General features: G+C 40.2%; 1 protein-coding gene across 1 annotated transcript in view; it reads right to left on the reverse strand.

Annotated features, from left to right (window-relative positions):
* The window catches only part of LOC130401482 (receptor-type tyrosine-protein phosphatase gamma-like), a 94,649-nt gene that overhangs the window by 45,599 nt on the left and 32,041 nt on the right, over positions 1 to 17,009 (reverse strand). Inside the window, exon 3 of the mRNA XM_056605285.1 lies at positions 1,153 to 1,332. Coding sequence (XP_056461260.1) covers positions 1,153 to 1,332 — 180 coding nt within the window. The remainder of the gene's footprint in view (positions 1 to 1,152; positions 1,333 to 17,009) is intronic.

Consider the following 17,009-nt stretch of genomic DNA (forward strand, 5'->3'; position numbering starts at 1 on the left):
GCCATGCTGTAATTGTTTGGCACAAGCTCGATTGTGATTGTTGACCGACGTGACGTTTGACGAATGCTAAATATAACCGGCAATGTCTTGTGTGACTGTTCGTTCCTACCATCCTGACCCGATTCTATCTTTCTCTAAATATGTGTTTCAAAAGAATAGTGATTTTGATCTCAACGTAGTGATACAAAGATAAAGACCTGGATGTATTTAGGGATAATGTATGTTACGATAATGACATTGTCGTTATTGTAAAATAATTTACTTTGAATGAGTTGCGTCCATAGCAACTGTCGGTTATTTATACAGTGGTCTGCTATCGAGAAATAACAGACCACTGAATACCGCGATTGATCAATCGGAAAAAAGGGTATTAATCAAAGCTGTGTAATAATTGGCCATGCTATAATACATGTAGTATTTATAAATTACATATCTCTGACAAATTAACCAGGTTCAGGTGAGGTGGATCAGTGATCAGCTAAGTTCCATTTCCATAGTTCTTTCAAGGTCAAGAAAACAAACTAGTATGGCTCCAGATCTAAATAAAAAGCACGTCGCAGAGCTACTATCTATCTCCGCTTTTTGTGTTTGCTTCCATCTTTAGTGCATAAAGTCGGCCGAAGCATTTTTCCTCCCACTGGCCAGAGTTGTTATGGAAGCTAACGAGGCTAATTAAGATCAAAGGCACAAGACAACTCTCTGTACTCTAGAGAGACACATCACCAAACCAAGGGAGATCAATTACACTCAGAACTCTGCTGCCAACTGCCATGGGATTTCATAGCCATCTGATCTTTGAACGACAATTGCTCGCAAAAAGAAAAAATCTTGAAGGCATCGTTTGAGGCAACAGCTTATTATTAAACACGGGGACTTTTTGTGTGGTGAAAAAAATATGAGACTTCTTGAAATAATGGTATTATATAAAGGACCAAAAAGAAAACATGTAAAAGTGTATAATGGTTTGAGTATTAAAGCACTGTGGTTGGATGACTAGATGAAACACAAGTTGCATAATTTGCTACTCGTGGAGACTTTTATTCAACAAGAATACACGTTTACAGTGTAAAATAAACAACGCCGATGGTTTGATGGGGTTGTGTATAATGCGGTTGGATGAAAACGCGTTGTGTCAAGAGCACTAATGGGTACCTGTCTTTCCTGTGTTCTTCATGGTAGTTTGGTTGGACGATTCGACATTGAACTTGTCAAGAGTTAGTTCCTGGTACTCCTGGGAAACCTGAGCGTTCTCGTCTATGATGTCCACCGGGGATTGGGTCCCCTCCCCACATTCTGGGTAGGCAGCGTGCCAAGCTGTAGGTCCATGGCTCACTGTGAGGGGGAGAGAAGCAGAGAAACACAGTCATACAAACTGACAGGAGGTCCACTAAAATAACCTTTTTTTCCTTTGGTTCGATTTTTTTCGGTTTTATTATTGTTTTCTCCATCCCGATCCCGTCTCAAAATAAAAAGCACCAATATAGCTTGTTCGACACTTTAACAATCCGCGTCCCATGGATGCCATGGAGTCACTTCCTTTAGAATCCTCCACCAATGTCTTCCCTGCTAATCCTCTTCCCCTACAGTGGCACTGGTACAATGGAATAATCCACACCCGACAGCGCCCTGCTTGATCTCTTCTGGGCTACAATGGGCCAATGGAGCCACAAAAGAGTGCAGGATCAGAGGGAACAAGAAAGCATGCATGGGTTTTAACTTTTTTTTTTTCTAGGTTGACACAATATTCATGATCCAATTTCCAACAAATATAGGGCAACGCTGTCACTGGCTCATACAACGATTGAATTGCTCTTAGGGTGAGTACAAGAGACGCTGGATCTATATGGAGGTTTTGATGTGGCAAAACAAAAAATAAATAAAGTGGTTAAAGAAACCGAGGAGTCGCTATTCACGAATGTGTTTCATGATTTAAAAATAAGTGAATATGTAAATAAATCACTGAAAATGTCTTTATGAGGTTCATTCTCTTTAGCCAATCAGAGCTGTGATTTTACACTACATATTTTGCCACAGTGGCATTGTTGACAGTTGGCTCCTGTCGTGAAGGTGTTTTATCTTGGAGCACAGAGCAGAGTTTTCTTCAGAGGAAACCTTGGCAAATGTAACTTAATAAATTGGCAAAGCAAAAGCGCCAAAATACATAAGATCTTGGCAAAACACAAGCAACAAAATACTAGATGTTCAATTGTTCATCTATTTTCTATAATTGCAAACATACATTTTCAATATTTACAATTAATTAATTAATTACAACAACGAAAAAAATAATCTCTTTGAAAAACGACATATGGGAAAGGTGATGAAAGGGGAAGTGATTATTGTGAGGTCAGTCCTTTAATGAGGGCACCACAACCCTGACAGAATACAAATCTGCTGCTTTGTGAATACAGTACAGCAGCATCAATGGCGCAATAGCTGGAAATGTTCAGATGTTTTACCGATATCAAAATAAGCCCTTTAGTAAATTAGGTTGGAGAGGTAATTAAGCAATGTTTACCACGATATCCTCAACACAACATACATTTTACTGTGAAATGAAAATGCTTTTATTTTGGCTAATGCATTAATATTGTATTAGTCTTACAACTTTACAGAATTTCCAAATACTTCCCCTGGATGAGCGGAACTTAAGGTGTAACATTTAATAAGATTCATTGCAGAGTAAACCTTTTGGGTCTAAATTAAGTTCTTAAAAGTATTGATTCTCAAGTTTATCTCTTCTGCAAGTCAACCTTGCAAGAGTTCATCCAAAGAATCACCTTGAAATAATTTTGTCCTTCATGGTTTTTATCCCAAATTGCCTGCGAGTATGTTTATTATTTTTAAAAAGTAAACTACGCCCATACAAGCAAAAAAAAAAAATCAATAAATAATTATATGCTACACAAAATGTGTTGAAACCAATTTCACATAGTGATTTGCTGTAGCATAACTATAAACTCACAGCTTCTAATCAGGCATGTGAAAAGACTCCATTAACTTGTGAAGAGGTCTTTTTTAGGAACCGACATGTTTAGCGGTGGAGCTGAAATCAGATAAGCAGTAGTCGCAAAAGAGTCTATTAATCGCTCATTACTATTCCACAGAACGTCTACTGGGCTCTTAATAGTTTATGGTTTCTGCCAATCTCTTAAGTGTCCAAAACGAATGATTGATTCAGTGGGCGATACCAAGGCAACGGTCTATTGCTTAAGGTTTCAAAAAGGAGAATTAGTGTATACAATGTAACCTTGCCATGCAGGAACAGAATTGGGTAACAGTAAGCTCTTTAGGCTGAGGACAAGGACTCGTACTGTATTATTAATTCCACATACCCTCGCTGTTTGTGCACAGTGATGGTAATTTATGTTGATGTAGGGAAACACCCCCTAACCTCACCCCAGAACTAGATAGCACCTCGCTTCCACACACACACACACACACACACACACACACACACACACACACACACACACACACACACACACACACACACACACACACACACACACAGTTCCTTCAAGGATAAAATGAAATTAGGTGTTAGGATATTGAAACTTGTCTGAATATTTAATCAAACCACATTGTAAAACGGTAAATTATCCAGTATTGCTCCCATTACCATGGAATAGAAATGTATTATTGTAGTGATGGAGCAATTTACAGGGAGTGCCTATGGATAGAGGGTAGTCAAAAACACGGATATATGGTCAATGGGAGGTTGACAACGTTTCAGATTGAAGAATGGTTTGTAGACATAGGCTGAGATATATTTAAAAAAAAAATGTGGCTCTGACAATGTTCCCTAATAATGGGCACTGCTGGTCTTGCGTTTAAATATAGCTTCTCATTTCCTTTTTTGAAAACCTCCAGCTATTTCATTCAACTTGGAGTAACCACATAAACACAGGGAAAAAACAAAACATTGGTGGACCTTTACATGGAACTTTTTCGAAGTTGTATTTGTCAATACAGCACAAGCACCAATTTGTTGTGCCGTCTATTGAATATCACCTATTTGATTAGCACTGGCTTCAGTGAGACATCGTGACATGGTTACACCTTCCATGTTTTTAATCAGAGATGCTCCATGCCTGTGAAAAATTTATTCTCAACTAATTGGAGAGTATAGGAGATAAGTTAAACTGAAGACTGTTATCTATTGGCTATTTTAATTGGATAAATAAGAATCTGATTATTACATTACTGCAAAAATATTCACATTAAATTGTGAATATATGCAGCATATTTATGCATGATATTACGAAAGGCGTCCTCGTGGTTAAAGTGCTGTTCAATACACTTGCAGAAGAGAGGCCGGGTAGGGTATGAAGTCAGGAATATCATTGTTATTTCAGCTCACTTAAGAGAGAATTTGAGTCTCCTGAAATGTTTTAAGGTTAGATTGCATGCATGACTGCAGTTGTCAGAAGGAGGGACAGGGATATTACACAATCCTTTCCTACTCACTTTATGAGTTAATGAGAACGTTGCATTCTGTTCCATTCATGGTCCACGCAGTTTATTCCTTCATAAAAAACTCTGGCTATAGCAGTTTTATGAAACACTAATTTGGTGTTTGGATTGTATAATTTATCTGTAAAATGCAGCAGCTGTCGCGTCGTAAATGTCAGTGATTATGTTCAGGGTTTTACGTTTGATGGATTTCTCATAAAGAACTTTCATCAAGTGGGGCGAACGGGCCTGCTCCTTAATGTCATTGATCATTAGGATTAAGATTCCATTCATCGAGAAATTAATTTACACTCAATATTAAGCAGTGCATAATATTATACCGTGGTAATATGTTATTTGGCACACCATGATACAAAATACGTAATATTAAAGTCAGTTCATTCAGTCAGTCACGACGATGAAAACAAACAAAAACGACAAAATACATTTTATCCGTTTGACTTAAATGTGAAGCGTCAGACTATTTAAAGTGTCGGCCTTATCGGCCATCAATCCTTTTTCCTCCAAGGATAGGTTCACTGGTGTCCTTACTGACCTATTGACCTACCATTAGGCTAGTGACTGATTGGGATATGTATTGAGTGGTCCAATCTGTGTGGGACCACATTTCAAACTTTAAACCAGATGTGACATAAGGAAACAAGTTTGTTTGAGGATCCCCTGGGAGAAGTAAAGCTTTGTACACATTTCCATTCGTTAAAGTGATGCAACTTTTCAAAAGAGCACCTTTGCCCACAGATGGTTCTTCATATTCTTGTTTTTCCAGTTTGCATCGGGAATGGTTCAGTTCTGCATAGAACAATAATTTTTACGAGATCTGTGGCTTAGCCTGATTACCATCCTAAATATAGCCACATAGAGAAAATGCAAATATGTCATTGCAAGGTTGTTATTTATTTATTATATTTTTTTAATGGCATTTCTTTATTTCTTGGTTCTCCACAAACCTAGCTTGCAGTCGGTTTATAACCCCTAGTTCCACTAGACTGGTTTTAACAGGGGCCTTGGGTCATTTTGGAATTCAGACTAAAGTCGGTTTTGGGTGACACGTTCATTAATGATAAGCAAAGGGGATGCTTTTATACAGACCGTATCCCCAGAAACCAATACAAGGTCGAAAGGTTTACGGTCCTAGCTCCCTGTGTTGGAGTAGCCAGGAGATTGTAATGGGAGCAAAAACCTGACTTAACTACTGAGCAACGCATTGCCAAGCCCTTGCACGTTATCCCTCCCATAATCCTGACGGTTTGCCTTTGACGTTTTATCTTTTGCCAATGCATCCCAGTAATTTATTAATGCGGGTTTATGCATAATTTGTGCTCAAAAATCATGTTTAACCGTCTTTCACAGATATCGACAATGAATACGTAATGAAATAAATAAATAAAAGGATTAAACTGATTAATTACACGCAATAGTGATTTATGTGCCAGTAGCTGTGATGGCCGAAGTACGTGACTAAAAAAGGTGGAATTTTAACTGATATAGCTGTTTGGCACAGGATTAGGATAACCAACCAACTCTGCAATTATGACACATTATTAGACATCCCTAGGTGGAAATTACACGAGTAAACAGAGCTGAATGCCCATGCATGCCCGAATCTCACACATCAGGCTACACAAGCCATTGTTTAGCTGTGGTTGTGGGGGGTAGTGTGTGTGTGTGTGTGTGTGTGTGTGTGTGTGTGTGTGTGTGTGTGTGTGTGTGTGTGTGTGTGTGTGTGTGTGTGTGTGTGTGTGTGTGTGTGTGTGTGTGTGTGTGTGTGTCCATCATTGGCTTAAATAAAACGGGCACATGTTTCTCTAAACCTGGCCTCTTCCGTTCCAGCCGTCATTCCATTAACCTTGAGGATAAATAACCTTGCCGGTGCTACCATGGTGACGCTGACAGAATGGCGATTGCCTTGTCATTTTCATTTTGTAAAGAAGACATGTTGCATGCCGCCTGGCAGCCCTCCCGGATTTGGCACACGATCCCCTGTGCAGAACAACACCCCGATAAGCCCATATGTAGAACCAGAAGGGAGAGAAAACAAGACAAGCGGATTTGAGTCAGTCATAGTGACAGCAGGATTACCAAGGGTCAAAAGAGTGATCTGAGAAGAGTGACAATAAAGGGAAGCGTCATTTTTAATATGCACCCTGTTGTATTTTGTCTTTTTTAATTGCGTGACTTTGGTCCAAGCCATTTGCTTCTCCACACTTTGAGTACTTCTTTATTTAGGATTTATTTTTTGAAGGTTTTATCCTTTTCATTGTAGAGTAAGAAGGTATGGGAGAGAGAGGGGGAGAGATGCAGCAAAAGGACCCCGGGCAGGAATCGAACCCCGGGCGCTGCGGTAAGGACTGGGCCTTAATGGTACGCTACACGCTCAACACGGTGAACGTCTGGGGCATCCCCACAATTTGAGTATGTCTGATGCCAAAAGGATCAAATTCAAACTAGCAACAACATTAATCAAATCCACAAGTTTACCCCAGTGTATTTAAAAGGATTTCATTTATAGGGGGCTATCTCCAATTCAAACAATCGTACCATGCTTGGGGAGGTGCATGCTATAGACCTATTTAAGAGACGCAAAGTAGCACAGCCGAGTCCACTTCAAATATTTGAACACAATGCTAAGACGTGATCGAAATGTTCCATCAAATAAAACTGAAAAAACGAATTTAAATCAATTTGCTTTATTTTGTCACTTCCCGAAAAGTGGAATTATATAAATTGCTAGCACTAAAAGTCTAAGCCAAACGCAATACATTCATAACTTAACTTTAAGGCCCAATGTAACGGAAGTCAAACGGTATTTTTGTGAGGCATCTTTTCAGCCGAGAGGTTTTTGTCTGGATATAGCTATTCAAAATGTGGGAGTGTTTGTCGCGTTGACTAGGGTAGAGCTTCGCATTGATACATGATTCAGTCAAAAACAAGAATGAACTGTAAATCACCGTGCCATGAGATACAGTTAACAAAAGGGCAATCTCATTGGCCTAAATACTTTTCAGTATATTGGCAAGGTATGCGTTATAACTACGTTATACAGTACCTGAAGAAAGCAGGAAAATATTTGTTGTCGCAGATAAATGAAAAATACCTACACTGAGTAATTGTATTCTATACCATTGTATTGAAGTCTTTAAACAAATTTTTTCATTGTGAGTTAAACAATTTTCAAGCAATTTTCAAATTTAGTAGACTTCAGCAACAAATCATGTATGTAAATGTGTTTGGTTTGACTGCCCTCTTCCAAAATGTCGTATTTTAGTTGTGTTATTTTGATAACTGTAGTAGAGCTTTCAAATGTATTCATATTTTATGTAAAAATATAAAACCAAAATGGCTAATTAGGGTTAATCACAACTTGGCTTGATGCAAAATGTCCTTGCCTTTCAATTCCATGTTAGAAAAAGGCATTTCAGTCGCAGCACACAAATGAGCATATTTTAAAGTGCTTCACACTGCACTTCAACGTGAAAAAACCTGCCTCTCACGAAAAGATCAGCATGATTGTTTTTCTTATGTAAAACAACATGAAAAAATATATATACTTTGTTTTCATAATTAGGTTAGTAATGACGGTATGGATGTATAGAAGACAATTAAAACAAAATGAGAAAAATTACAGTGTTGCTTTAGTTAGCAGCATGGACAGTCTTCATCTTTTCCCGAGGAGTACCGCAACACAATTGTGTTTTATTTATTTATCATGCGTATCATTTAATTTGGACCACTCAAAAGGAGACAAACAGAATGACCCTTTTAAGAGGTTTCCTCTGTGCCACGTTTAGATCCAATACTGGGGATCCCCACACATGATGCTGTACCTAGGGTTGTCAGATTCCAATACAAAGAAATCACTCTATTCAGAACACCAAGAATACTCAGCCATAGACTCCGCAGTCGGACTGTGCAGTTCCCTACAAGAGTGGGTTTTCCAGCAGAGCGTTTACCACCAAACTGTGGCGGACAACTCCTTCCTAAAGGCCACCACACTCTTGTTTCTCCCAATGATAGATGTCAGAGAAGGAAAGAACCCTTAGAATAGGTCTCGCACACACACACAAACACACACACACACACACACCCACACACACACACTCTTTAAGTTTACTATTCATGTACTAAAGGCGGTAATAGTTGTTAAAGTAGAAACTATTAGGCCATAATAGGTCAGGCCCAAACGTGGCAGCCATGACTTTCTCTTTGAGAAGCTCATGTGTAAGAGACAAACAAGTAGTCCCTCCACCGGTGGTTCGCAGTCGATGGATGCAGAGTTGCCCGCTGCAGGCTGTAAAGAACTCAAACAATGGCAAAGATCCATTTAGGGACAGTCTGCAGCCTCACAAGGGTTGAGTGTAAACCATTGGGTGACCCCATAGAGGCTGCATCCATACATTATTTACAGACGATGGTCAGGATTTAACAGTCGTCTATGAGAGAATGGGAAATATGTGAATCACTTTAGCCTATTGAAAAAATATATATAATAACAGCTCAAAACGGGAATCTGGCCGACAAACAAACAAAGCCTGAACCGAGATAACACTGCGAGTAAACATGAGATTTTATTTTTATTTATTTTCTGTCAGAACAAAAAAAAAAGTGTATTCCCCTTTCAAATTAAAGTTGTAGCATTCTCTCACATCGCTTATTCACAGAGTAGGACAGCCAAAAAGATGCGATGAGATGTAGAAAGGCAATTTGAAAGGGAATCACTAATTGCTTTTGTTCACTTTCTTTTGAGATTGGCCTCATGATCCTGTATTCATAGGGCTCTGTACCTTTAAAAGGAATTCCATAATTGGCCAGCCTACCTCAAAAGACTTTAGCATTAAATAATAAATGCATGAACCACGATGCATCAACACTAGTTCCCGCTTTCAACAGCAAGTGAGAGAATATGAGATGAAGTCTACCGTTCTGACCTCATGATTATTAGGAGGTCTTGGTTTTTCCTATTTTACCTCCTCCAGAGAAGGTAATAAAAACATGCAGGGGGCCATTATCAATGAACACATGAGACAGAATATCGCTGGAGAAACCCTTCGGAGGTCAACAAACCTGACAGGAACCAGGCTGACAAATATCCCAGGTAACCTTGGAAACAATTCTCACTTCCCGAAACTAAGAAATTGAGTTATTTGACCATTTATTAGCAGTATAGCAGCCAAGCCTTTCATTTACATGCACTAGGAAATAAAACTTTGACAAAATGCAATGTGATTTGAATATTACAGTGTGCACGATAAAGTCGGAGGCTCTGCGATAGACTAATGCAAACACTTTTTATAGCCCACCTACTTCTAAACCCCCTGCGCTTTGCTAAGGGAGACACCTAGTGTGATCGTTCTATCAGCTCAACATTTTTATGGTTGTCTTGGGCCAGCTGCCTCAGTCAATCAGAATGTGCTTTTCTGCCAGCTCCTAGAGGAATATAAAATATCTACAATCGAGAGAACACAACCAAGTGTAAAAGACGCCGATATGGAATGGGTTTATGAACGCGGTTGGGGATCAAAGCAATTACCATCAGGTGATTGGCGGTTTCACCACGAAGCACATAAATGGTCAACGTCCCTCATGGTGCGTAATACCTAATTCAGGTTGACAATCACAAACTATGCTTGAGCATACTTTTGCAAAAGCCAAATCGAAATGATCCTGTTAAAGTTTTATTTCCTAGCGTACTCGACAATTAAATACTCAGCTGCCACTGCTAAGAAATTAAATCACGGGAAACTCCCAAGACATTTTTACGTTGTATGAAAAGACATGATTGCCTGATAGTTTGCTTAATTCTTTCGTTTTCTAACTAAAACAACAAGGTCATACGAGTCCATCGCTTTGTTTGGTGAAGTGTGAATTGTTGTCAAGGTTTCCTGGGTTATTTGGCCGCCTGGTTTCTGTCAGGGTGTTTGTTGACCTCTGCTGGGTGTCTCCAGCGATAGTCCTTCTCATGTTCATTGATAATGGCCCCCTGCATGTTTTTTAACACCTTCTCTGGAGGAGTAAAAATCCCAAAACAAAGGCGAACGTCCTGAAAAGCAGATACAATTAATAATAATTATGTTAAGAATCATGAGGTCAAAACGAGGTTGCTTTCAACCCATATTCTCTTACTTGCTGTTGAAAGCAGCCCCTGGTGCTGTTGCATCATAGTCTATACATGTATTATTTAATGATTAAGTTCAATTAAAATCCCACAGGCTACTGTCTACATCATTATGATCCTCTGCAGATAGCAGACTGTGACACTGATATCGGCTACGTGAGGCTATAAAGGGGTGACAAAGGCTTCTGCTACACACCATAGAATCAACACAAAGGAGCAGACGCCCTGATCACTGGCATCACACCTGCAGGACTCTGTCTGAACCACCATATATCATTTTATATCCGGGACCAGCAAATACACACAGGGTGGAAATGCCATCCACATGTTGGAAATAGTTTTTATGGAGTTGAATGCATTTTAGGGTTAGCAGGAAATTAAAATGTAAATACTAGTTTCACTTGCCTTGACGTAATAATGCTATGCAATTTAACCTAATGTTATCTTTTGGGAGAACTGTACATTTGCATCAATTATATACAACTCAGTTAATAAAATATCTGTGTAATGAGCAACCATCTAACCATCAATAGTAAGAAAACAAAATAAAGAAGTTTCCTCAATTGCTCCCTTAGGAACCAGGGCTCTCTTACAACGCTACATAGTTTGTCCAAGGAGCATGACTTGACTACAGGCATTAAAATGTGTAAAAACATAATCAGAAAGTCCTAGACACATTTTTAGAAGAACTACTAACACAAATACAAATCAGTATAAGTCATAAATGTGTTTGTGATTGTGACGTTAAACAGAGATTCTTAACTAAATCGTGGCCATTAAGGATTTTCAAAATCACATTAAAACAAATCTATTTAGTTCGACAAGAGAGCGAGATGCCAGAAAGTCTGCAGAGAACTGTTCACATATTAAATCTGTGTTTGAGGACAGCCAAGGACACAGCATCCATAAAGATCAGTAAAAGATCACAATGGTTTTATATGTCACCCAAGAGGAGGGAGCACACATCGGCGAGGGACAGCATTGACATTGTTGTGGAACGGCATTAAAAATCCACCCTGCAGCTCAGAACCTGTGCGGTGACGTTGGGCGGAATCAATGCTGGGAAATTGGCCAGACCCAGAGTAGCAGAGAAATGATTTTGAATTAATTCGGATAGCCCTAATGCGGATGGAGTGGGAACAGCTCAAACGTCAAGTATTTGGACAAAAGAAAATCTACCTGCTGGGTCTGAGATTGCTCTTTTACCTTGGAGGTAATTTGAGTAAATTATCCAATTGGCAAAGGCCACCATCACAAACTGTCCCTTCGGGTTTATTAATGATTCTTACTGCTGAGAGTATTTATTAGTAAGCCATTCTTATTGCTAAAGGGATGTGTCAAGCTGAAATAATGAGGACTTATTTGTACATGTCTATTGTTACTATAACATGCTTCCTTCCACCTCTCCAGGAAAAGGGTGGATCATTTTGACTTTGTTATTACAATACCATCACAATGCAAGACTTTACTCGGTTAACAACCAAACAATGTGGCTGGCGACCTCCGTAATACGCAAGGTTGGAGCAAAGGCTCAAAAGAAACTAATGCCTCACCCACACCCACTGACCACTACCAGCGGGCGGTATACAACACATCGTAAATCATCCAAGGATAGGTGAACCAACTCTTTGAGGAGCGTATTTCACCGCTTGTCCCGTTGAGTCCCACGTTAAAGTGCCAAGGTAAAGTTGTTATTCAAACCGTGAACAGGCTAGCGGTAGAGTTCGGTTCAATGCTGATGCAATGAGTTGAACGTTTGATTAATTGATTGTCCCCCTGCAGTTAAATTATGAGACAGATTTCCCGCCTGTTTCTGCTTCCTGGGGTGGGCCAAAGTGGCACTCCACTTAGACATTAATCAGCTTCATTACCCTACTGTAGTGGGATCTGCAATCGCCATCCATCACTCCCATAAATAGGCCATTCTTTGTTATACTCCACGCCAAATCAGCGCTGACGTCACAATGCAAAGTCTAATCGATGCATAAGAATGTTGTAATTGAAACACATTATGGTACGTCACACTTTACTGATGCGTGAAGTCAGTCAATCTTGCGCTGGCAAACATGATTGAGTATTTTTTCTTTCAGAACCCATTTTCATGCTCATAACAATCTTCTGAGGGTATTTATAGATACAACATGTTGGTTAAGCAAACACAAATATTGGCTTATTCTTTTTTATTGTGTGGAAAGTGGATTGTTTATTCACAAACAGATTTAAGTCACCTGTCCTCAAAATAGATTTTTGAATGACAAGATTGCCCCCCTTTCAAACTTAAGTAAATGTCTTGTACGCAAAAGCCTGAATAAATGCATAACTCGCTATTGTAATCATTTGAATACGGCGTAGTAAGATTGCCCTTGACAATCCAAAGCAAAAAAAAAAAATATGAGGCATGTCAACTCTGAACAGCGACATTGAAGGCACTACCCCATATAGGTAGCATGTGCAAAGTAGCGCTGAAGGCGACATTGAAGGCACTACCCCATATAGGTAGCATGTGCCAAGTAGCGCTCAACAGATCAGTTTGTAAAAGAACACTTCCACCAGCGTTTCCACTCGAATCTTCGACCATCGCAATCTCCTCTTTAGGTCTGCCGTAAGAGACCCCGTTTGAGAGTTTAGCCCAGTTTGAAATTTCAGGTTGCGTAACATTGTCTTGAAGCCCTTATCTCCCGTGCCCAGACGTGACCGAGCGGGCCGTCTGTGACCTCCCGCCCCTCCCTGCCTCCTACCAAAGGAGGCACAGGGCTCCACTCCCAGCCAACGTCTACAGCCAGGGTGGGGGCTGGGGGTTGGAGGTGGGGGATGAGGGTGAGGGTTGGGTGGAAAGAACAACAATCAGTCTTCGGTCACACACCGAATGCCCCAGGTTATGTTTCTAGTTAAAGGTCAGCAGGCTATTAAACAGGGAGAATTCTATTAATCCGAGCATGGAATATAGCGCATGAGGAGACGGACTCCCATCGCAGCACCGCATGTTAGTCTGGTGATAAAGAGATCTCCGCGGTGTGCGGCGTTAAAAGCCCTGCGTGCGATGTGATTTAATACCGCCGATATAAATAGGTGCCACATTATTTGCTTTGATGCTTTGCCATCTTGCTGACCTGAAGCTGTCCCTTCAGACTGAAGGATGATCGTGCCCTCTACCGCGCCCATGTGGGATGAGGGGCCGGGTGGACACAGAGTCAAACTGTTTGCAGTCGCTGCGTCGGATCAGTGTAGGGGGCAACAACAGTTTTTTCGGTTAACTAGGCCTAAATGTTGGTCAAATGACGTGAGCAGGAAATCCTTCTTGAGACAGTTTCCCAGTGCTTTGTGTCGGACGCTTAGAATAGACACACATTTTGAAAGCCGATATAGGACATTAATATGAAAGTAAATATTTTTGACCAGCAAGCTATGTCCAGATTGTGGTTAACAGAATTGAAAGTTCCTCATTTGTATTTATTTTTATGGTAATAATAATAATAATAATTATTATTATTAGTATCATATTTAGTCAAATAAAATAATAATTATAATGGACTAACTATCAGCGTATCACATTCACAATAATGCAATGCCAAAAAATAAGTTGGATGAATCTTATACACAGGGCCACCAGAAAATTGTGATTTGGCCCAAACCAGTTGGCTTGGGGTAGCAATTGGTACCCGACAGCAGGGATCTGATAAGTGTGGCGCCAAAGATGTCTTCCAAGGCTAGACTCAATCTTTAATCAGGGGTCATTGTGTTCCACACAGCAGCCTCAAACACATAAAAGAAGGTGCAGGAAGTGCTAAATCAAACACCCATTGCAGTCTAATTGGACACGAGAATAGGCCAGAGCCAAAATATTGTTTAGCCTTGATGCTATCTGCTTCCATCTTGTGGGCTGTGTTAGAAACTGAGGCTTCCTGTTCTTGGGTGTGGGCCTCAGCGTATGTACAACGGGCCCCTCCGTCTGCAAAAAGAATATCCGGGTTCTTGTGTAAAGAAGAAAAAAAAATGGAAAAATGGGTCCATAAATACATTCTTTCCCATGAGAGGAGCGTTTCCCCTTCCATCTGGCCTGGGCCCAGTAGTCGTCAACAATTGATTTCCAAACCACAAAGGGTTCTATAGAATGCAGAACCACTGCCAATACGATGTCCATCTCAACAGGTTTCCACCAAAGAGGACTCCTAGCAGCACTCCCAGCAGGTTCCATTTAAGATAAACCATCTGCCCACAACACATTTCAGATTCCGGGTACTTAATGTGTCCCGGGGAAAGTGTTTGTTTTTATGCCGACACTGTTAACTATTAAACTCATATTACTCAACGATACAGCCTATGCCTAGAGTAGTACTGTTAAACGTTCTCCATGAGTGGGCGGTTCTAGGACTACACCATTATAGCTGCTGCACACACACGTCGACCAGCATTAAAACCATTGACCCCTGACAGAACCATTACTTTTCTATAAGAAGAACACCAGAGGCAGTCTCAACCGTACAACCCGTAGATTAAAACGCTCTCAACGACACGACTTGGCGCTTAGCCAGGCACAAAATGCACATTGCAGCCATAGATCAGATCCCTTATCAGACTTCAATATCAGATCCCAACCAAGAGGATTACATTTACATTATCAATTACAAGTGCTAATAATTACTTCCCCTTTCACAAAACCAAAGCACTGAATGCTTTTAGAAGCTTTCGTTATCTAACATGACATATCAAACCTACTTTTTGAGATGGTAATGCTAGACTAGCAATGAGCTGCATGTATGCAACACATTAGGTAACCACGAGTACTAGTCTTTAGCAATTGAGCGGACACCCTAACCAAGACAGTGTTTCTATTAAATTAGGTTTGAAAATGTGACCCCATATCATAGGTCTAATGTTTGCAATTAAAAGGGATGTGATCAAATGAATGGTGAAATTCGTCATAATATAAATTTGAAACTTTAGACTTGCAATACAAGTGAACGTCTGTGCGTAGCTGCGGTTCGGTGTGAGCAGAAGGATCGTGTGTCAAACAGAGGATGACTGATTGAGCAGGAAATTAAGAACAGTTCACACAAGACAACAACAAATACAGGGGGGTGGAAAGCTTGATTTGAAGAGAAGTCTTGAATAGATTCTAAACACACACACAATCGACACTGCCTGGTGCACGTATGTTGATACCAATCTATGCAATGATATAAGCATAGACACACAGAAGGACTTTTTACATTATATACAGCCTTTAATGCCATTTGGGAAGAATTCGCTTAGATAATGTTAACATTTTCACTTTGCTCAGCCTAAACACCTCAAGAGCTGCCATTTAGGGTGCCTGGGAAAAGCACTTAAGACCCTTAATCTAATAGAGCTGCCAATAGAGGGAGACCGCGGTAGAACGAGCCCCCACATAAAATGTACTTTGTACAAATAAAACCCAAAGATAACAAGCGGCGCTATAAAGCCGTTTAAACCCTTGACTCGACACTTCAGCAAACAGCGCAGGCTTGTTGAGTGACTGTTATTTGATTGGATGGAGGCCTTATTCATCCCTCGGGGTGGACAACCCAAGGCTCAAGAACAATTCATAGGTGTTGGTTAATTGTGGTAATGATGCAAACCATCATACCCGCCCCCCCCCCCCTCCTCCCTTACTCAATATAGACTATTCTATGATTGGGAAACAACTTTAAAAGAAAAGTGCATTCCACGTGGAGAACCATGAGCACATTTGCCTCAGAAGAAAAATTTATGAAAATTGTTGCAGGATAATATCAAACAACATGTGAGTGTACTGATGAATAAAATAGGCTATCCATTGCCATAGGGCCACAGCCGGATGCACACACAATATGTGCAACATCATGTGAAATTCATGCTCATATTGCGGTGAGATAAGCTGCAAAACAGGGGAGTAGGCCGAGCTACCGGGAGCCTTATTGTTTTGAATACAGAGTCTTTATTAATATTGAAAAGCATGGACTGGAGTACAAGGAATACATCTTCAGATGGCCATTGATATAGACAAACTATTCAGTATGCATAATCATGGATATGCATACGGTATGCAGTATAATATTTTTTCCTTTCTTCCTTCTAATTGACAGCCCATTTCAATGAATGAACAAAGGAAGCCTGGTTAAAAAACAAAAGCTCTACATATCGGCTGAGAGTTGAATTCATCCAAAAAAATACAAGGCCTTTGGCTGAAATCTAAAATGAGCACAAACATGAAACAAGAATGCTGTGATGCAATGAACAATGAGTGTATGACAATGGCAGCCAGCTACAACCCCCTACGCAAGGCTACAGATGGTAGCATACGAATCCACCACCAGCACCTGCCTGCATTATGTTACACAATCGCTTTGACTGAACCATAAAACTCTAATAAGTCATCATTCTATCTCTGGCGTTATGGAAAGGAGTGGGGCAACAAGAA

This window comes from Gadus chalcogrammus, chromosome 13 (assembly GCF_026213295.1).
Source record: "Gadus chalcogrammus isolate NIFS_2021 chromosome 13, NIFS_Gcha_1.0, whole genome shotgun sequence".
Classification (NCBI taxonomy): Eukaryota; Metazoa; Chordata; class Actinopteri; order Gadiformes; family Gadidae; genus Gadus; species Gadus chalcogrammus.